This window comes from Podarcis muralis, chromosome 10 (assembly GCF_964188315.1).
Source record: "Podarcis muralis chromosome 10, rPodMur119.hap1.1, whole genome shotgun sequence".
NCBI lineage: Eukaryota > Metazoa > Chordata > Lepidosauria > Squamata > Lacertidae > Podarcis > Podarcis muralis.
The window spans coordinates 49,702,075-49,724,492 of record NC_135664.1 but is presented as its reverse complement, the minus strand read 5'-3'; the positions used below and the strand labels follow the sequence as shown (position 1 = coordinate 49,724,492).

Below are 22,418 nucleotides of genomic sequence, written 5' to 3'. Positions count from 1 at the left end.
TTAGTCTACAATTGGGGGCGGGAAGAGAGAGGTTTTAAATTTCTATCATTGGAGAACAACTGTCACCATAAAAGTAATGTGTAAGTGCCAAGATTTCATGTTCTGAAAGCAGAAAGAATAATGGAATGCAAGCTAAGTATATGGAGAACTAAAGGCTACATTAATCCATGTTTCTTAGCTGCCTGTAGAACATCTTGTAAGGAGATGGGAAATTTCCCCAACTGGTCGCAATACAAACTCCTATTTGATTAAATTTGGTGGTTTCTTAACCAATTTTTGATATCCCAAACAAATCCTTGTGTACCAATATAGAAATGACCTGATCCCAGATAGGTTCATCCTGAGAATTCATCATTGCAGAGGTGGGGTGCCCTTAGCTTAGGTATGCTCAAGGAAGTTATTGTGTCTGCATTCCCAAGCCCCTCCTTCATGCATCTATTATGGTTATAGCAAAGCTAAATCACCCCACTTTCATCATAAACTGCAATTTTAAAGGCAATTCTGAACCTCTTGCTTGGCCTCCAGGTAGACTAGGACAGCGACAGCATAGATTTATTTCTCCCAAACCAACATGTGGGTTTGTGGAATGGTAGTCTACATGGTTTACAACATGTGGAATAATATTAACCTTAACATGCTGATTTTCCTCCTGTACTTAGAATCAAAGAAATCCATTTATTAAGGTCATTTGAGATAAAGCCATTTGATCCTTCTCTCTCTGGAGACATTAAAAAAAAAGTTTTCATGTCTGATGAAAAGGCCCTTTATTAATATTTTCCCTACAGTCTGAGTTACAAAACCCATAGCATCAGACTCACCTGCATTGATGCAGCATAACTGAGAACTCCCCAAAATGTGTCAGTGAAGTCCATCAGCATGAGGACAGTAATTTCAAGTGCAGATAACAAAAATATAATCATATTCCAAACTTTTAACCTAATGCCAATCCCTCTTAAATCTACTGTCTACTAACAAACAGCCAAAAGCAAAAATGGGGGAGCATTAAGCACAAGAAATAAAAACATTGAAGGCAAAGCAGTAATGCACATTTGTATCATTTCTAAAACAGTAAACTTTCCTCATGACATAGGAAATGCCCAATGTGTTTTTTCAAGACCTTCTTCAAGGGCACCTCTCAGCAATACAGCTTTCCTTAAAGATATCCAATCCACAACCAGCCACTACTCTTGAACACAGTTCTTATATCCAATCTACAAATTCTATTGGGAGAATAGAAAATGAAGAAGAAGAAGAAGAAGAAGAAGAAGAAGAAGAAGAAGAAGAAGAAGAAGAAGAAGAATCCGACAAAAGGCCCAACTGCCATCCAAAGCTCTTGAACAATTGCCCATGGTTTTATATAGCTTTATCCACTGCTTTTTATTGTTACTGCTTTTCATAGAAAGGGAGTGTTACCTCATCACATCACATCACATGCATTTCGGAGCTCTGCACTACCAGCAGAACAGATACTCCACACCTAGCTTGGACAGGTACCCACTGGTTTCATGGTATAGTCTGAAAGCACATGAAGGCAGCACCTTGTTGAAGCTAAGTAGGTTTGGGTCTGGTTAGTGTTTGGTGGGTGATCACCTTGGAACTACATGTATGCCATATTGGGCTCCATAATAAGGTTGCCATATTTTTCTCAATGAATCCGGGGGCAACTTTTCAACTTCCTACTAAATAGATGGATTTTGTCAGGGGACTGATTTGTAAATCCGGGGACTGTCCCCGGGAAACGGGGACGTCTGGTAACCTTACTCCATATGAAAGGTGGGATATAAATGTAAGAAAATAAATAGATGAACTAATAACTGATTACTGATTCCCCGTCTTTAACATATGAACCCAGCTGATTTATGCATAATGCAAGGCAAGATCTTTTGTAGCATAGCAGCTAGAATGTTGGGAGGATATTTTTATATGCCTCTTAAGAAAAGTGGAGGACATATTGCTGGCCCAATCAAGCAATCTTTGTGTTTGAACGTTCTCCTCTCTTTCCCCACCAACCTCCTTAGGCCTGCTAATGCAAAGGCCTGCAAGACTTGTTCATACCAATTAGCTAACCATCTTTTTTATATTTGCAGGCTTTCTCAGATTGCATTTCAGGTATTTACTCATGTGCAACAGTGGTGGCTATGTGATGGGTCATCTGTGAGGTGCTAAAAGATTGCTGAAAATGTCCTCAACAGTGTATCCAATACAGGCAAGCAGAACAAACCTTAAATTGGATACTTTCAGCATTTAGTATTATATCTGGAGTGCTGAAGGAAATGCTCTCTATTTTTAACTGCTTTGGGTAATCAACCCATTCTCTTAACCATATTCATGAAGGGTTTCACAGGGATAGGATAAGATTTACATTTTAATGTAAATTATCTACATTTCTCAACTGGCTCAAACAGAGAGGGAACAAATCTCCAATCTGTATTTAGGAATACAGTACACAAAGCACATTTATTAGAATAAATGTTGACAACCAAGAGATACATTTAATGTAGAATCACATGGCCTTAAGTGCATAGTAGTTTAACAAGATTCTATATACTAATTTATCTTCTGAACAAAGACACAGGCTTATAGCTCATATTTCTGCATGTCGGTCGTATTATTACAGATAATGTCTACCAGAAGTCTTCCATATGCTTCTGTATGAATTCTTTCTATTCCAAGCTGTAGCCCAAGAGCTCATCAAGCACTTTGTCGTTCTGAATAGAAGTACTCCATGACTCCTAAACAGAAACACACAATTCTGCATTCTAAGAATAAATGCAATCACAACGGAAATACTATGAAGGATGTGGATTCTGGGTCTAGGCAGATGGTATATTTTGAGCCGCAGAAAACAGATATCTAACCGATGATGGGAACATGTCAGAATTATTATTTAAATATGCAAAAATCTGGTTTTAAACTTTAAAAATGCTTCAAGATTAACTGATCACCCAATTATTTACACAATGGTGAAGGTTGTTCAAAACTTCACTCCCCCATACACCAGTGATTAATCATTCCAGACAGCTTCAAGATCAGTAAAAGAAAGAACTAAAATATGGAAAATCCAAAGCACTAAAAGTTTCAAATAGAAGGAATGCAGAGATAACATAATCACTGAAATGGTTAAAAACACGTCCCTTTAAAGCATGAAGCGTAAATTTTATCATCACTATTCAAGTGTGTGTAACTGCTACCAATAACTATCAAAATATACAAGACAGACTTCAGATATTGACTTCTGTGGGAAATATAAAAACAGAAACACAATGACATAATAGGGGATTGCCTGGTCTTCTCAGATATAATCAGATTGCAAAAATTATTCTCTATTTACTGGGTATGAAATACCAACTGATCACTTTAGAACCTCTCCCGTGTTACAAATAGATAGTTCTTCTGGCCCAGTTCTTCACAATGATTACACATTGTATTCAGATAAAGCGGTTATCACAGGAATCGATACCTTACTGTGGAGCAGTGACAATTCTGATGAACAAAAAATTACATTGTGGTCCCAGTCATATCTACTCATAAGTAAATCCCAATGAGTTGAATGGGATTTGTTCTCAAGTAACTGTGTAGAGGATTGGAGCCTTAACAGTAACTACTGTAATAAAACCAGCATGTCACGTGTGGGATTGATAAAGAAGAAGAAAAATCCCCAGAAAGAAAAATGCCTGGTAACTAAAGACAGTTAATATAGTAGCCACCTTAGTATCAGCTACTATAATACTTATTCCAAATAATATGGAGCAAAATGAATGGTCATTCCTATTAATACAAAAAGCTGTCATTCTCAGACTTGCTATATGAGCAGGAAATTTCTAAAAATGATGTCTGTTCAACATACAAAGAGGCTTAGGATACCAGATCCTTGACTAAGCCTTAGGATTGCCATAAGGGGAAAAAAGTTATTAAAGATAATGAGAATGTCATCAAACATTCCCATCCTTATTATTGTTCTTGCTCTTAAAAATGTCTGAAACACTTACAAGAACAAATACATTTCACTATGTTTTTATCAGCACATTAACACTGGACTTGTGTAGTGAGGGATAAGGTGAATCAGAATAGTTATAGCACATCAGCTCACCAGGAATGAGTTCGAGATAGAAATATCACTCTTCTGGTTGCTGGAGCTAGAAAGGAGGTATCTTCAAGTCACATGCTCCTTAGTGATGCAGCACTCATCAACCAATAAGAAAATCTCAAGAATGCCATATGGTGGATTTTAATGTTAATAATTTCTCACTCCTTAAAAATGCACATACATATCCTTGGAATTTATATCAGGAACAACCTCCTCCGTAAAATGTAAATTTCTCCCATAAGACTCTGATCCTCAAGCTTTCAACTCAGATGCCAACTTCAGCAAAAGGTAAATGCAGTACTTTTGAAAAAGTGTATCTGGATAAACCAAAACAGCTGAGCCTGGAAAAATATCAGCCTCCTCTCAAAGCAATGCAGGGAGCTAACAATGTACAACTGGAAACATGAACAACATTCAGTTGTGATCTTTTCTCTACTTACCTGGACAACGGGGTATTGGTAATCCATGCAATATACAGCATACATAGCCAAAGGCTTCTCCAGCTGTATACCAGGCAGACAAAGAAACGGGAACTCTGAGTCTGCGTCTCCCCTCCTGCAGTCTTGAGCACAGGTCCCTGGCAGTGCTGTGCAATACTTGGCTCAGGCCTCTGGGTCTATACGCAGGTTGATACTAGCTCAGCTGAAAATATACATGAATTGCCCGAATGGCTTCAGATCAGCCTTTCTGCCTCCCCCTCCCCTTGAGATCCAGCACAGCTAAACCAAGGCGCACATAAACGAACGGAACCTCGTAAGTTAGGAATCCTAAACTGAAGACGAACAATTCTCCTGCAGTTCCCAGAAGCACAGAATGACAATCAGGAAGAACGGAATGCAGTAATGGGCGAAGAGGGAGAAAGCAAGCAAGCAAGCACATAGGAGCCAAACAGATAAATGTTCTGGGCGCTAGGTGCGTCAGAGGGAACACAATCTGGGACAGCAAAAAAGTATATGAGGCTGTGTTACCCTCCACCCCCAGACCTTTTTGCTTTTTCTTTTTTTACTGTCCCAGGCAGAGACAGGTGCTGGGATTAGCATAGCAAATCCCCCCCCTTTTTTTTTTTTGAGGATGCAAAGGGAGGGAAAAGAGAGAGGCTACACTGATATCTGCAATGAAGTTTTTTGTGGGTTGTTTTTTTTTTAACATAACCAAATATATGATCGTATCATTTAACACTTCTCTCTCTGCATTTAACCCAGACAGAGACAGCTGCTTGAATCAGAACTGAAGTGAGAAAGGGAGAGAGGAGGAAAGAAAGCAATCTGAATCCACCGAGAGGCCTTGAGCTATGCAGGATGCATGCTCTCAGCTGTTCCAGTCAAACTTAGGAGGATTAATGCTGACTGTCAGCATAGGGGATGGGAGATGGTGAGAAAGGGGGCTAGGTCTGGAAAAGCCAGCTGCTCTTCCCATTTTAGAAAACTTCCTTGTACCATTCCAAATCCACACATTCCTATAAGAGGATGCTGGAGCTCTAACAGACATGGACAGATGCTAAATTAATCTGACAAAGACCAGCAGGTTCAGAAGTTGCTTTTCAAACCATGCATGCCATGTGTGTCACTTGTAACCTGAGACCAGCGAGTAATTCTTAGAAGGCTGAAAGTAGCCTAAAGGGAATAGCGAGGTGTGGAAATTATACCTTCAACAACAGAAGCAATATACATTTTTTTTTACTGTGCTCTTTAAAAGAAGCAAAAAAAACAACCACCCAGTTCCCATGGTTTGACATTTTTTTGCATACTCTACTGTTTAAACAGCCTGTGTGCCCAGTTTCCCAAAATCTGGGGGCTTACTGAACTCTTTGATGGCAAATGGAAAGCCAAAGAAAAACTAAGGACAAGCTCTCAGTACCACCCTTGCTCCCTGAACTCTTGCTATGAGCATACTATTCTGCACCTATTGTTCAATAGATTTTGCTTTCAATTCTTTCAACACTGTTTCTCTCATCAGAAAATTGACAGCAACAGCAGTATTCCAACATATGCTTGATTTGCCGAAATATAAAGCAACCATGCCATTAAAAAAAAGTATGGAATTGTTTTCATGAGGCTTCAATATTCAGCTTGGATGGGAAACAATGGGTTGTATCCAATGTTAGTCATACTTAGAGTAAACCCATTCAAATTAATGGACATCACCACCACCACCGGTTCATTAATATCAGTGTGTCTACTCTTATGAGAGTGGCATTGTAGTCTAAACCACAGAGCCTAGGGCTTGCTGATCAGAAGGTCGGCGGTTCGAATCCCCATGACGGGGTGAGCTCCCATTGTTCGGTCCCAGTTCCTTGCCCACCTAGCAGTTCAAAAGCACGTCAAAGTGCAAGTAGATAAATAGGTACCACTCCGACGAGAAGGTAAAGGGCGTTTATGTGAGCTGCTCTGGTTCACCAGAAGCGGCTCAATCATGCTGGCCACATGACCTGGAAGCTGTCTGCAGACAAACGCCGGCTCCCTTGGCCTATAGAGCAAGATGAGCGCCGCAACCCCAGTCGTTCGCAACTGGACCTAATGGTCAGGGGTACCTTTTACTCTATGAGTAGAACTTAGTTGGATACAACCCATTATAGCAACAATGAGTTCTTCACTCAGAACCATCATACATAAATCCATTTCTGGTCAGTAACACATACCAGCTATCACATGAGTAATCTTTGCAAGTTGTCATAAATCATTTCCATTGATATATTGCCTGTGAGACTCAAAACCTTTGAAGTCTTCCACACTATTCAATGCATTTCCCCATCACTTTTCAAACCACAAAAAAATCCATGGCTTTCTAAAAAGCCTAAAGTTCTGGTATGTGATTGGAATCCCTTCCACAAATTACTGACAGCCTGGAGAAATCAGGGAGCAGGAGAAATAGGACAAATCTTATTTTCCTTTGTCTTTTGCTGATTGGCTGCTGCAGTTTCCGGCAGAAACCATGGAAGGAGGGAGGGAGAGCAGACAAACCACGGAATAGAAATGTCCCCATAGGAAATAATGGAAATCGTCAGCTCGTTATGTGAACGCTTTCCTAATGAATGATTTCCTGGGAGTGCATTGTATTTGGAAAGTGGGACTTGCAATGTATCTCAAATTGGATAAATGGGAAATAATATGTAAAGTATTGCAGGATATTCATGTTGTCTCTCTCTCTCTCTCTCTCTCTCTCTCTCTCTACACGCACACGCACACACACACACACACACACACACACTACTAATTTCATTTATGTCCGATCATGAATCTAAACTGGTAGTGATTAACCTGGAAAGTTATCTTTGCATCATGGTGGAAACCATGGAGAGTCAATGTAGATAGTACTGAACTAGACAGACCACTGGTCTGATTTGGTGTAAGTCAACTTCCTAAGTACTTATGTTCCCAAAATTAATGCTCATCCAATGAAACTGAAAACAGACAAAAGGAAGTATTTCTCCAGAAAGGGCAAAACAATCTTATGGCATTCACTACTACAAAATGTGATGATGCCCCATAGCTTATATAATTTTAAAAGAACAACAGATAAATTTGTAAAAGATTTGAGGAGGGAGTACCGTACTTTCTGTAGAAGACAGGAACAATAGTCTATTGCTTGCAGTGTGCAAGTTGATTTACTAATATTATGTTTTATTTCTATTTTTAAAATATGTTCCATTTTTCCTACAAACTGTAATCCTAAGTAGCTTGTAACAGAAATAAAATACAAATAGCAATACATAAAACAGAAAAATTGAAAGAGCAACTTAGCTATACATAGGGCCAATTCATATCTTATGCTAAACCAAACCATGGCTAAGCATGAACAAGCAAGTATGGCCACTTTGCACCACCCCAGAACTAAGCCATGGTTTGGCTTAGCATTACATTTGAACCTGGGCTCATGGTTTCCCCTCCCCTCCACCCCCCAAAAAAATCTACTAAAAGCAATAATCCAATAACAAACTTTGCCTACAGCTTGTGACTTGCTTGGAGATAGAGAAACAACATGACCAGTTTGGGTCATAACCTAAGCTTAGCTCTGGGCAGTAAGCCAGAGGAGGAGCAAACTGGCTGTTGTTTTCTCTCTAAATGCCCCCTTTTGCCCATAGATGCTTAGTCATGGTTTGGCTTAGCATTATGTGCTAACTGGGCCACAGTAGTTTACATACATTACCTTGAGAACTAGAAGACATATGAATGTGAAACTCTGCCAAAGTAAAAAGTGGCAATTTAGCAAAATGTCACTCACTCCCTAGCCTGGTGCCCTACATATATATTTTCAACTGCAACCTTCATTATCCTTGACTCCTGGCAATATTCACTGGGCTGATGGGAGTTGGTGTCCAATGCCAGGTTGGGGAAGACTGAGCTAGCCATGACAGAGGAAGGGTTAAAATTAAGCTTTTGCCTACTTGAATGTTCTAACGGTTGCTTATACAACCCAGCTCTTATTTCAGTATTTTGACAAAATGCTCAAAGCACGAATGAACAAATCCATCTTATTACTCAACAACTAGTCAAAAGGTTTCAAGGTACCTAGGTACTTCCTGGATACAAAATTTAAGTCCTCTTCAGAAGTTGATATCTAGAAAAACAGACATTAATGAGAGGATTTGGCAGGAGAGAGCACAGACCAAGGAATATGTTCTGCTGTCTATCAGTAGGCCAGAAGAAGACAACACAGATGGCAGGAAATAAACTATATTTTAAAAAATAGGGGGATGAGCACATAATGAGGTTTAATCACAAACTAACATTCCAATTCCAGAAGTGACCTTTATAGGAAAGCGAGTTTCCTGAACTCAGGATGCACGGGGTGCATTTAACAGGTAGTGTTAATCAGTTCCTTTAATAGAGAACATAGGATGTTTGAAAATGAATTGGCAACACCAAAAAATGAGGTAGCAGTTTCTACACACTCAAGTGGTTCCCTAGAGATAGACAAGCTTATAAATGATAAGCATTAAAAAAAACAAAAACAAAAGACCTGGCAATAACCTATGAGGTTCAATATCTTACATAATGTTGGTGGCTATTGGGTCTATAGAGATAATAAATTCTAGCCTTATTGTCTAGAGATGGAATTTCCTTCTTCTATTAAATCCTTCTTCTTCTTTTCTTCCCCAGAGGTAAAAGTGAATTGCCCATAGAAAAGAGAGGAGAAAGCCATGATTTTAGCATGGCTGTGACTGGACAGCAAAAAGCCCACCAAGCAACAACCAGAGAGTAGCAAGGTCTTATTTAAAGTGAAAAAAATGAGGGAAACAGTTGCATGTAAATCAATGGATTGGAAGGCTTATGCATGCAACTGAGTAGTGTATTTGGACTGCAATGGGGTCTCAGGTGACCATTTAAGTAGATTGACCTTTTCTGTAACTGAAGGGTGTGCAGTATGGGAAATTTCTGGCTCGAAATCCAAACCAGCCTCAGACCCAACTGTGACCTACAATATTAATAGCTGAGAGTATTCAAGGTCAGTGTGACACAGTGCACTGCTTGAGGTGGGCTGTTGCTGTCACTTGCACTCCCTCCTTTTCCTCCATGCATCCTTGTCACCTATTACCTCCTCCTGCTACTGCCTGCTGCTCCCTTGTTGCTGCTGCTATTACTACTCCCTCTGCTACTTCCATGAATCTGAGACCATCCTTGCCCCCTTAATGCAACACCCTCAGGAAGGGGCACTTTCTCACAGCAAGGCATTGTAGCTGAGGTGGACTGTACTGCCACCAATGTATATTGTCGAAACACTGGCAAACACTTGTGTAGAAGTCTCTGTTAACTTCAATAAATTTTACATCTTTCACTGCCAGTGCAAATGCTCACTATGGTCACTTCAACCACAACTCCTCACTCTCAAAGAAGGAGGACCTCATTCTCAGAGTGAGGAGTAGGGTGCTCAAAGAGCCTACTTAGTGCGCTGCCAGCTTCAATGCCACTCACCTACAGTGCAGGGAGGCATTTTCTCCAATGTATACACTCCATGTATTCCAGTGGTTGGTTTGAGGATGACTGCCTGAGCCCCAGTGCTGAACACTAGTGCATAGTGGGCGGTACTATGCCCACCTGTACTTACTTTGGCAACAGCAAAAGTTCTCATAAAATATATCCTAAAACATAAACATGGCACTGTTTGCTCCTCCTGCTCAGTTCCTGCTCGCACATGCTCAGCCCCTTCCAACACTGAAGCTGCTCCATTAAACATGCCCACATTTCAATGATGCCAGGACTGGACAACTACCCTCCTTTCCATTTGGAAGAGGAGAGATGTAAAGAGCTTCTCTCTCTCTCTGAGAGTAAGCACAAAAGTGCCTTTTTCCATTGATGGGGTGACTGATGGAAGGGACATACCTGTACTTGTTTTGTGGTCCTCTGTCTCTATTCCGCTCTTTTAGAGATGGCAGCCATTTTGTGTTATGGCATGTCCTCACAGCAGCCATGTCCTGGCTGCTCCCTATGGCACTGTTTCAAAATTCCAAATGTGACCACTGGCCCAAAATGTTTAGCGAACCCTGCACTACGGAGGAAAGAAAATTTTCTCACCTTTATCCCACCCCCAGGACCCAAACCTGTGTCTGTTATGCCCCAATGAGGTCAGACAAAAGCATTAAGATGAAGGACAGTCGTTTGGAATGTTTCAGACATGTAGCTTGTCACACTTTCTGGATTACGACCCAATCGTCCGTCCTACAAAAAGAGAGTTGGGTTCACCTGAAGTCTGCCACAGTCATTTCTTCATCTATACTCTGAAGGAGGAGACCCCATATCAACAACTCAGCAGTATGGAGCTCCCTAGTCTGGTACCAGCTGCCTGCCCAATTCAGACCTCTAATCTCTCCAACTTTGATTTAATGTAGCAATTATGGGTAATGTGGTTTGAAGGAGATAAATGCCCAATACAGGACTAGCTGGCACTGACGTTCATTCCGCTCATAATGCGAAAACAGTTTTAATTAAAATCCCCTTTATGATAAAGGAGCTGCTTGACTGGATGTTTCTGTGCGGCCCTGATATGGAGCTTCCTCTAAAGCGGATTAGAAATCAAAAGTTTCCCCCTTTCTTGCTACTGGCAACACAAAAAGAACTGAAACGCACTCACTATGTTGCCCCAAATGCAATTCCCTTAACCCAAGAATTGCTGGGATCACACAAGGCTGATGCAGACAACAATCTTTCTCCAACCAAAGCACCAAACTCCAGTTCCTAAAGGTTAGGAACAAAGGAAACGAGGATGCAATCCTCATTCCCCCGCCCAAAGTCTAACAGTCTCAAAAAAGATTGTACCCTTTAAATGAAAATGAACACAATATTGCTCTCTGTTCACACACATTGTAGGCAGAATTGTGTACTAGGAGATTACAACCACCAACATGTAGCAATACAGAAAGCCAGATTTATTCTATTTTAAACGAAATAGTCTGTGTCCAGATAGATGGAGGAACTTAATTTGGCGGAACTACCGGTATATGAGTCTCAGTACTGATTGGTTTAAGAACTGATCTATCACTTCCTACTGAATTACAAAAAAACAGTAGATGAGAGATGTTTTGTTTGATCTCACACAAAAACTTTGCTTACTTATTATTGCTGCAGTCACCATTTTTTATGGAATATACTAAAATGAATATGTTAAGTCTTGCCTGGTAGGAGCCATCTGTCACAGTGAAAAATCAGCCCCATGCATTAATATAAAAGGAAGTTCAAGCTTTTCTGGCTGGAAGACAGAACAAAATGGAAAATAAAAGGCCCTGCGTTTGAATGTGCATCTTCTGCTATTCTCTTCTTAAGGTTACCTTAAAACAAAAAAACATGTGTCAACCCCCCTCCCCTCCGTCAATTTAAGGAACCTAAATTCTGCCAAACTTTTGAGGTATGTCATTCCGGGATCTATGTGCTTTGCCAATATCTTTATGAGAACTCTTAAACTATCAGTCAATGAAGTAATAGTCTCTTCTTGAGATCATTTCATTCCGTAAGTACCTTATTTCAAGACACTGCTTTATGAAACAGCTCTAATATTCCAGGCTCATTGCCTTCTACAGGCAGAGGAACAACCCAAGTGACCAATCAACCCATCTTTTCAAGGTATCAACTAAACTAAGCAACCTTCTGGTACAGTAGTTAATTGCAATGACCCAAATAATCTAATACAAAACCTGAGTGACGTGAGTTGGTCACTAGGGTGCTACTAGGGTGCTACTAAGCCATCGTCCATAAAACCCATATTCCTTATTCCTACGAGAACAAAGGGGAAAGCAGGTCAGAAACAACACTCTGAAGGCATAACACAGTTAGGCTGGTGAACGGGAAAACAGCTTGGTGCAATTAACAAGATTAAAGAGGGATTTAAAATCAGGAGAGAGAGAGCGCAACGGGCAAGATTGATCTTTACAGGATTAAAGCCAGAATCCAACTAAGAGTCCAGTGGTCCTGAGATCAACATCACATAATGGGATTAAATCGAGAGCTGCTTTGTTTTTTTGTATCTGAATGCACAGCATCTGCACTGCCACCACTGTAGTTAAACAGCAAAAGAGTTCCACGGTGACAAGGCGGGATTTGTGACATAACACGGCCAACTACAGGCACACTCCTGCGGAAAAGGATATGAAACAAGTTCACAGAAATCAGTGACATGGCACATAATGATCTGGCTAAACATCAAAAAACACAGTAGGCTTACCAAGGCCAGACAGTCATGGCAAATTTGACAGGATTTCCTCAGAATGAATGGGAGAGAGGAAGGCATCCACAGCTGAAACTGGGCATGCAGGATACTAATAGCATCTACTGACTATTTTTTTAAAAAAAATCAAATAAATGGCATATTGGAGGGTTGCCCTTTATTTCATAAAAGATTTCCAACACATTCTCAAAGTTCCCGCATTCAGTTTTTGAAAAACGAAAGGGCTGTATCTAACATTAGTCTTACACAGAATGGACCCGCTGAAATTAATGAGCATGGTGACCTTAAGTCCTTACACTATGTTTACTCTGAATAGCACTAATAGATAGTGACCAGTGTGCATACTAATATCAATATATGCCTCTAATGTGCCTAGCAATGAAAAAATACAAAAACAAAACCAGTCAGTTTCCTCTTTGACTTTTCCCCAGAGTGGAAACCAGTAATCTGAACAGGTATCTGAGAGCAGCAAAGATGGGGAAGGAAGAGAATATGAAGTTAATGAATGTTCCTATCACAAATACTTTCTCCTTAAAAAAAAATTGTTATGCAAATAAATTGTTCTGCATTCACTCAAGGTTAGTAGGCACAGGGGGACAAAGTACCGTATTTTTCGCTCTATAAGACGCACCAGACCATAAGACACATATAGTATTTGGAGGAGGAAAACAAGAAAAAAAGTATTCTGAATCCCAGAAGCCAGAACAGCAAGAGGGATCGCTGTGCAGCGAAAGCAGCGATCCCTCTCGCTGTTCTGGCATTCGCTCCATAAGACGCACACACATTTCCCCTTACTTTTTAGGAGGGAAAAAGTGAGTCTTATAGAGCAAAAAATACGGTATATGTTCTCAAAGCACTAGATTAATGCCCCCACCTCCCCATTCAAGACAACTTTGGACACAGCAAAGGCAATGGCTCTCATGAAAGCATAAAAATGAGCTTAAGTCATTGCAGGGGTGGCTTCTAACAGGATGGACAGTAGGGGAAGCCTGCAATATGTAACAGCATCTTTGTCAGACAGCATTGTCAAGCAGAAGCCAGAAGGAGCAAGGCTGCAGTCCATTCCCTTGAAAGATTGGGAAGTGTCACAGCTCAATGGCCGAGAACATGTTTTAATTGCAGAGTTCCAGGTTCAATCCCTGTGATCTCAAGATAGGGCTGTCTGAAACCCTGAGGAGCAATTTCCACTCAGTGTGGATAATATCAAACAAGATGGTCTGACGCAATGTAGGACAGCTTCCTATGACCCAAGTTCAGAGCTCCCTGCAGTTGGGCCTCTTCTAGCTTGCAGGTAAAAGGAGTTGAGCAGAGAAGTAGGAGTAAAAGTATCATGAATGGGTGGTGTGTGGGTAGAAACTGTGGCAAAATGGTAGAAAGATCATGTAAAAGAACCTGCTTCACTTGCGAACTAATTATTAAAAACATCTGAAGTTACATAGTTTATCCACTTTACCCTAGTAATAACTTATCTTGGCTTGAGAGGTAACGTATGAACAATAAAACTCTTCCCTTGCTACAAAATGGTTTTCCTCTGTTTTTTCAGTATTCAATATATTCCAGGAATAGATGATTGTCCATCCTTACTCTGAAAGGTCTATTAAACCATTTTTGTTCAAATAAAAGACTTCTGTTGTCAATTTCACTTGGCAACGGAAATACAGGGAAATATATGCATCCTTACCTGACCAACTAGGATACTATGTCACAACAAATATCCATACCGTACTATATTTTCAGAGCTAGAGTACCCTAAACAAAGCCTGTGCAAAGTTCAAAGTCACAGATGGCTACATGCTGCACTCTGCTTAACTCTCCCTGTAATCATCATTCATTTTACTAATGGTACTTTCTGCAGAAGGGCAAATGAAACAGCACCGTGAGTAAGATGTTGCTAAGACCCAGTTTGGCAGAGTTCGCTTTCCAGTCCCCTGGGGGGGGGGTGTTGATGAGCTCAGAGACTAAGGGGAGTGAGAAAGAAAATATTGTAGGCAGTCCAAAGATGTTCAGAACTGAGCTTGCCTCACATACAAGATACTGTAAATGAAAAGGTTACAGCAGAGCAAAGCAGATACTCCGGAATATGTTTTCACTATCCTTCTTTAAAGACCAAAGCAGCACATCTAAGCCAAACTACATTTCACAGAGCACCGAGGAAAGAAATTATTATAACTGACGAACGTGCATCTGAAAGGAAAAGCTGGAAAAGTTTGCACAAAGATTTATTTGCTTGTTCAAAAACTGGGAGGAAAATAAATTGTTACACCAGAATTACATTTTTAACTTCCCCTTCCTTTATGGGGCTCAGGGCAGTGTACATGATCAATACCGCTTTCTATTCTCATAACAACCCTGCGAGGTACAGTAAGCTGAAAGAGGTTTTGGAACTACAGGTAAGTACAGATTTGAACTTTGTCCAACATTTTCTGCAGCAGTCTTCCTAGTCCAATATTATCTACATCACACAGGACTATACATTTGGAGTGTTTATTCAAAATGCTGGTTGTGTTTACTGGCCCAGAGATGGAAAGAAGATAAAGTTCCTACCAGAGAATGGCAGATGAAGTCAATGGACTATGCTGAAATGGCTAAAATGACCGAGTCAGAAATCAGGAAGACCAAAATTTTAATAAGGAATAGGGGAAATTTACAACTTATCTTAAAGGCCATTGTAAATAGTTAAAATTGTTAGTAGGATTGGAATATCACTTGTAGTTTAAGGTTGAATTCAGGACATAATGGAAGAGGTAAAAGATTTGGATTACAGTGGTATCTCGGGTTAAGAACTTAATTCGTTCTGGAGGTCCGTTCTTAACCTGAAACTGTTCTTAACCTGAAGCACCACTTTAGCTAATGGGGCCTCCCGCTGCTGCCGCGCCGCTGGAGCACGATTTCTGTTCTCATCCTGAAGCAAAGTTCTTAACCCAAGGTACTATTTCTGGGTTAGCGGAGTCTGTAACCTGAAGCGTATGTAACCTGAAGCGTATGTAACCCGAGGTACCACTGTATCATAAAAGATGCAGGAGGAAATGATTAATAATTGGACCCACAAAGGGGAGGATGGAAGTTCAGGAGATTCCTTGGAATCTTGTTTCTTATGATTTATGTTTGATATATCTCTGTAAAAATTTAATTTGAAAAACCAAATAAATAAATTTAATAAGAACAAGATGCTAGTTGTGATTGGCAGAATTTATTTATTTATTTTTAACCCAACAACAACCCTATGCACATCATAGTTATCATACTGAGACTGAAGACACAATGATACATTCTACAGAGGCATAATGGTCTCCATGGTATGCAGGTATTACATGTGTATCTAAGCAACTGCAATGAAGGGGACCTAGTGGGTGATATCCAACATTAGTCATACCCAGAGTAGACCCAATGAAATCAAATGACTTATGTACATCAATTTTAACGGGCCTATTCTGAACATGACAAACACTGGATATCACTCAATGTCTGAAAGCACCCTTACATTACCAGAAGAGTGAGGAAACCTTTGGCCCACCAGTTGATGTTGGACTACAACTCTCACCATCCTTTAACAACTGGCCATGCTGGCTATCTTCCTTTTTTCTTTAAGCAATCCTTTTTGCCTCTGTTACTGCTTAATGCTTGCACTAACAAAGCAATCATATTAGATGATGTTGAATTCCGCCCTTTGACTCTAAGTACTGTAGGCATGGCCTTAATGCACCAGTAGGACTGGTACTCTCTTTCACTGTCGATTTGGAGAAGCTACTACCTCCATTATAACAGAAGGTAGGGCAACCAGCAGCAGTGGACTGAAAGACGCTGATACCTGAGGTGCTGTAGGAAAGGTCATCTGCATTCTCTCATTTTGGCTTACCTGTGAATACCTACCCAGTCCTAAGGACACATGGGTCCTTGAAGTCTCCATTTTTGTACCACTTCAGAATCATGAATGGCTTCGAGACAGAAGCTTGGGAAACTGATTAAGCACCCAGCAACATAGTCGGTGGATAGTCAGATACTGATCTGTATAAACAGGTGTCAGAAATTTGTAAAGCATGGTCTCCAAGAGAACCTCAAAATGGGAAACATGGATTCTACATGTCTGATTTTGGCAGCAGGAACAAGATTCATCTGAATGCTCCTCTGCTAAGTAGATAAGCTATGTGACCATTGTTAGAAGTAACTTTGTGCCAATAAGGTAGCTGCAAGAAAACAGAGCAGAACCATGTTTGTTCCACCCATCAAGGAAAAAAGGGGGAGATTTTCCCTTTATGGAAAGCGGGATCAAATCTCTAAAGTTTCCAGGTGCCCTGCACAGCTGTAGAACCTTTCTGTGTGACAACACAGAGAAGATGAATAAGTATCTTTTCAAAAGTACCTAACATGGCAGATGACTGGTTAGGATTCAACACAACAATGGACCTAGTTCCAGAAAGGATCCTTGAGTTCAAACAAGAACCCTAGCTGTTCACCAGAATGCTGGTGATTCGAGCCCCCCCAGGGGTGGTTGTGGGCGGGATTCCTGCATTGAACTAGATGACATTCTGGATTCCTTCCAACTTATGATTCCATGATTCTATACAAGTGGAAATTTACTTCTAAAACTAAGAAGTTCGAAAGCCAGTTTGCAATATGATATTGGGATTTACTTTTCTAAGAAATCACCATCAAACTTTCCAATGGCCTACGCAAACAGTTCTTTGCATCCTTTGCTACCCAGGCAGGTAGCTCAGCATTGAAGTACAGGCAGACAGTATAAGTCAGCCTGGTGTCAGGCACTAACAATAGAGAACTAGTATCACTAGTGTCATGCAACACAACTGAAGCCACCAACAAAAGACAAAATGTAGAGATAAGATGGATCACAGGCCTGATTCCTCATTATTGGATTATTGAAATTGCACCATCAATACATGTGACACTTTACAGAACACTATAAGTAACGCCAGCCTTTTCATGCCCAAATAAAGTTAGAGGCATTGTGGTAAAGACTGGTATTGTTCTCCACTTCTGCTCATAATGAGCTTCACACGTTCTGACAACTACTACATAAATATGGATAATCTCAACTACTATTATTAACAATAGCAAATTTCTAGCCCTCATAGTTGCAGTCTTGTATACAGCAAACTAATAGAATGAGGGCAGAAAGTAAGAATAACTTTTCCTGGTGGAGTGCCTAAAACTGCATTTAGGTTTTTGCATCAGGGTGATTGACAAGCATGAAGTCTACAAATCAAGTTCCACGTAAAGGCAAAGGAGAAGTGGTTAGTAAAACAAAAAAAACTGGCAACCCAAGCAGCCAATGGCTGAAATATATCTAGGAAAAGTTTCACTATCTTATGTTTCTACAACTCAAGCCTGAAGCCTCTACCCTGAGGCCTCCACTTCCTTTCCTGCTGTGCTCCTCCCACTGCACCTTGCAAAAAAAAAGGGGGGGGGGGGGGTTGGAACATTTACACTGGCATGCATCACATTCATTTACACTATGCTTTTTTGTGATTCCAGAATTTATTTGGATCCAGAAACCAGGCTTCCGTTCAGATTCTACTCTGCTTAGTGCCTTTCAGTTTCTTTGCTTTAAACGTCTGTGCAATCCCTTTGAACACCTTTATATCTATGTGTAATTTTTACTTCAATACCAATACCAAGACTCAGAAGTTCTATGACTACTTATAACAAGCTAAACAATGCTTAACATGTTTCACAAGGGGGAAATTACATGACACATAATTAATTTTGAAAGCAGCATAACTTCCATGATACAAAATTTAGATTGCCGCACTGAAATAATGACCAAGTTTGGAGAACAGGGTATTCCCCACTCAGCTTGTTTTGAAAAACAAGAGCAGATCGCATTGAATTATCTATTTATAACTTACCCATCTACTCTAACAAATCAAGTCTGCCTATGTAATTCAGCATCAGCTAACTGAAGAAAGGTTACACATTTGTGTGCTCCATTCTGGTAATTCTAGCACTGTAGACAAGGTGTCCTTGCATCCAGCCTCTGACCACATGCACAACAACTACTGCAATTTACCTTTGATTACTTCCTCCTTGGCTAGAATTCAATCATTATCTACATTTCAGTTGCCAAATCCCCTTCTTTGCTAGTAGCATCCACCAGTCACACCAAAATACCCACCTAAGAAGAATCTGTGTCACTGCTTGACACCTATGGAGAAAATAAAATAGTCTCTCCTACCTACAGGTGCCAGAATATGGCAGTTCGTAAAGTTCCTGCTCGCTCACTCTCGCTCTCTCCACCAAAAGCACTGTGCTCAACAATAATTTAATTACACATCTCCATATTTTTAAATAGGGGCCAACTAATACCTGGCATATGGAGGGGCTGAAAAAAAGAGAGCAAAGCCCAAAAGAGGAGTCTGCACATGGTTGCACAGAATCTTCAGCTTTCCACTCCTTATATGTGCAAAGCGTGTAAGCTCTCACACAGATCTCTACTCACCCAGAGGTACATCATGTCAGTCTGGGCAATTCCAACCCAGTAGTTGATGGGAGCTGATCCCAGGGAGGCGTCAACAAAGCGTGGTCACCAAGGTGCTTTTGGGTGGGTGGGTGGAGGATGGGAGAAGAATCAAAATAGGTCAGTTAAAAGCTCTCCCCCTCCTCCCCCTCCTGCTTTACTTGGTTCTCCTGCTTACGTTTTTCCCTCCCTCTCTCTGGGAGTTCCCAGCCCTGTGTGTCTGTCTGTACTGGTGTGTATACAGCTCACACTCTGCATTTGCCTCTGGGGAATTTCGCTCTTGTCATACTGCTTCTAAAAACACAATCGCTGCTTCAGATTCTTGAATAAGGCAAGGCAGGGTGGGGTCAGCTGTAAACACAAGCCAGGTCCTAATGCTGGAGTGCAATTACTTTAAAAGAAAGCTTCTTTTGAGGTGAATGAAAACCTCACTCTCTTAGGTCAGTAGAAGCTAAATCTTCTCTCCAGCGCTTTTCAAGCCCAGCTCCCTATACAGGAATTATAAAGTAACCTAGAGCACACGGCTCAGTCTGCTGGTCTTGCTACACCCTAGCTGAGCCTACCTCAGTCAACAACAGTAGTCACCACAGAAAAGCTATTTAATTCACTATTGATATGTATTTGTGAATTTGCCACTCACCTGGTTAAAGCACAGAACAAACCACAAGAGTCTTAGAGCTAAGAGGATAGTCTGTGCAATCTGCCCTAGAGCTACCAAGGGAGATGGACGGGGAAAACATTGTGGCGCGATGAGAGGAGAATACAAAAGACAAACAAAAGGTTGCGTTTTGCTTTAGAATTTACTCTGTGGTAAAAGGTTTTCAGCCTTCCAAAAAGAAAAGAACCAGGGCTGGCTTTTAATTCTAAGGAGAACACCAGATTCCAAATGCCCTGGGATCTTCTCTGCTTAGAGGTAGTTGAGGAGAGCTGCCTCTTGCAGTGTGCGCTCACGTCTTAATCCACAGTTTCAGCAGGATTATCGGAAGTGAGCCATAAAAGGAGACACTCATTCTTGAGGTGTACAGCAGGACCAGGAAGACATGATTCAACAGGCCCTTTGGTAGCACACTGTTTCAATCCCATCCCCAATGCCCAAAGGACAAGTGTCACCTCATCTCACTAATTCCATTTCAAACTACTGCTCCAGAAAACAGGAGAAACAGGTTTGCTTCCCTCCTCAGAGGGAGACATACTTTTGATTGCAAGGCCCCAGATAGCAAATATGCACAATCTAACAAATCCTGTTCAAACTTTGGCCTCCTATCTGCAATTTCTGCTACATTTCACTGCATTTTATAAAATGCAAAACAGCAATGGGTTAGTGTGTTAACCAGAAAGTTGGCAGTTCCAGCCCACCCAGGGATGGCTTGAACTCACTTTTTTCAAAAGGTTTTTGGGCTCAGCAGGAAGGAAGGACATTGGGTGGTCTCTAAACTGTATAAAATATTATGCCTGGTGGACATGGGTACTGCTAATGGTCTATGACTTATGTGAGAGTCAGGCTGGCAAATTTCTATTGAAGAGGCAGACTGGCAGCCCTGTGGGGCAAATACCCCTTCAAATCAGTTTCAGCCTTGACAAAGGAAAAGATATTTTTAGGGGGTGCACAATGTTGGGTTCACATTAGCCCATGTGGTGGGCCTGTGATAAAGTGGTCACATTATGGAAGGAAGTATTCCAATGTAATCCCCAATATAATCTGACTTCATGTCTTTGGAAAGGGTAGGTGGGTGGGCCTGCTCTAATAGTTGTTTTGTGGTATAAGAACATGTTTTAAGAAGAACTCTGAATGCGCTCTTAAACTTGCTTTTCAGTTCCCTTCAAAGTAGGGCTGGAATCTAGAAATCTGATGCTGAGCCTCAGATATAAGGATATATGAATTATAGAATTGTAGAGTTGGAAGGGACCACAAGGGTCATCTAGTCCAACCCCTTGCAATACAGAAATCTTTTGCCCAATGTTGGGCTCAAATCCACAGCCCTGAGATTAAGAGTCTTATGCTGTACCAACTGAGCTATTCCAGTGTCACTCATCAGAAAGGTGGGTAGAATCATTAACCTGGGGGTAGAGATAACACCCTGTGTTCATGAAACAGTTTCGGTTTTATAGTCCTCATAATTAGAAAAGACATCCTGGAACAAAACAAAACTGAGAAGAAAATCAAGAAACGTTATGCCAACAAGTAAGGAAAGTGCTGTAACACACAAGATCTCGCTTTTTATTGTAAAAGTAGTATCAACCTGATGGGACTGAAGCAATCCTTCATATCATTTTCTGCATAGACTAAGGTTGAAAGCAGGTAGTATTCCCCCAAACATCATTTGGCATAAGTTAACCCCACCCCCAAAATCTATCATATTAAATTGCATAGATATTCTAGCTAGTAGGTGCATGCTCTTTGATCAGCATTGATGGTGAGCATTTTCATTAACAGCTTACTGAGCATAAAAGGGAAACCTTCACTTACAAACGTTGTGTGTGTGTGTGTGTGTGTGTGTGTGTGTGTGTGTGTGTGTATTTGCCTAAAGCACCCTGAAACATCCTTCCTTTATCAGACATGACCTGGAATTTCCACAATGCCTCCTTTAATATATACTACATGGTCTTAACATGTAGCAGGAACAATGCCACAGGGGACATGCCCCAATGTATGGCGCTTTGAAAAGTTGAGCATCGGGCTTCCAAACTGCTAATTTCTTCCCTCCCCATCACTGATGGGGGAAGGGGGAAACAAGGGTGGAGTTTGCAAGTGAGGCCAGCAAACAGAGCTTCTCCACTTCGCTGCTACTGTTTGCAAAATGCGGCAGCTTGGTGGAAGCAAGAGCAGTGATGTGGAGAAATCCTGCCCATGGCTATCACTTGCACTGAGTCCAAGCAGTCCAATGTAGCCTAGTGCAATGGTCACTCTATCTTTGCATGGGGACTGCCTTGAGACACTTTTCAAAAGCACTGTTTGAAGCAGCTAGCACTTCTCTTGTGAGGGAGCAGAGGGAGGTACTTCTGTCCACCGACAGGAGAACGGTGTGAGCCGCTTCACACAGTAGTTTTGAGCAGGATATAATTGCTGCTCATCAGTAGATGAGCAGCGATTAAATCCCGCTGCCGAGATGATGAACCATTAAGAGAAGTATGCTGCTGCTTCCTATTCACTTATAAAAAAACAATCATTGGTACTGTTACTCTAACTAAATTTAGACCTGCACT

At 41.0% G+C, this 22,418-nt stretch overlaps 1 protein-coding gene across 22 annotated transcripts in view; it reads right to left on the bottom strand.

Moving 5' to 3' along the window:
• Positions 1 to 22,418, bottom strand: part of RBFOX2 (RNA binding fox-1 homolog 2) — a 177,987-nt gene that overhangs the window by 99,150 nt on the left and 56,419 nt on the right. The window contains exon 1 of one of the 22 annotated variants that reach the window (XM_077934998.1): positions 19,197 to 19,226. The exons of 20 other annotated variants lie outside the window; for them this stretch is intronic. In XM_077934998.1, the coding sequence (XP_077791124.1) occupies positions 19,197 to 19,211 (15 nt within the window). In that variant the 5' untranslated portion in view covers positions 19,212 to 19,226. Of the gene's footprint in view, positions 1 to 4,527; positions 4,570 to 19,196; positions 19,227 to 22,418 lie in introns of those variants that run through there. One more of the 22 variants, XM_077934996.1, reaches the window with a different exon arrangement.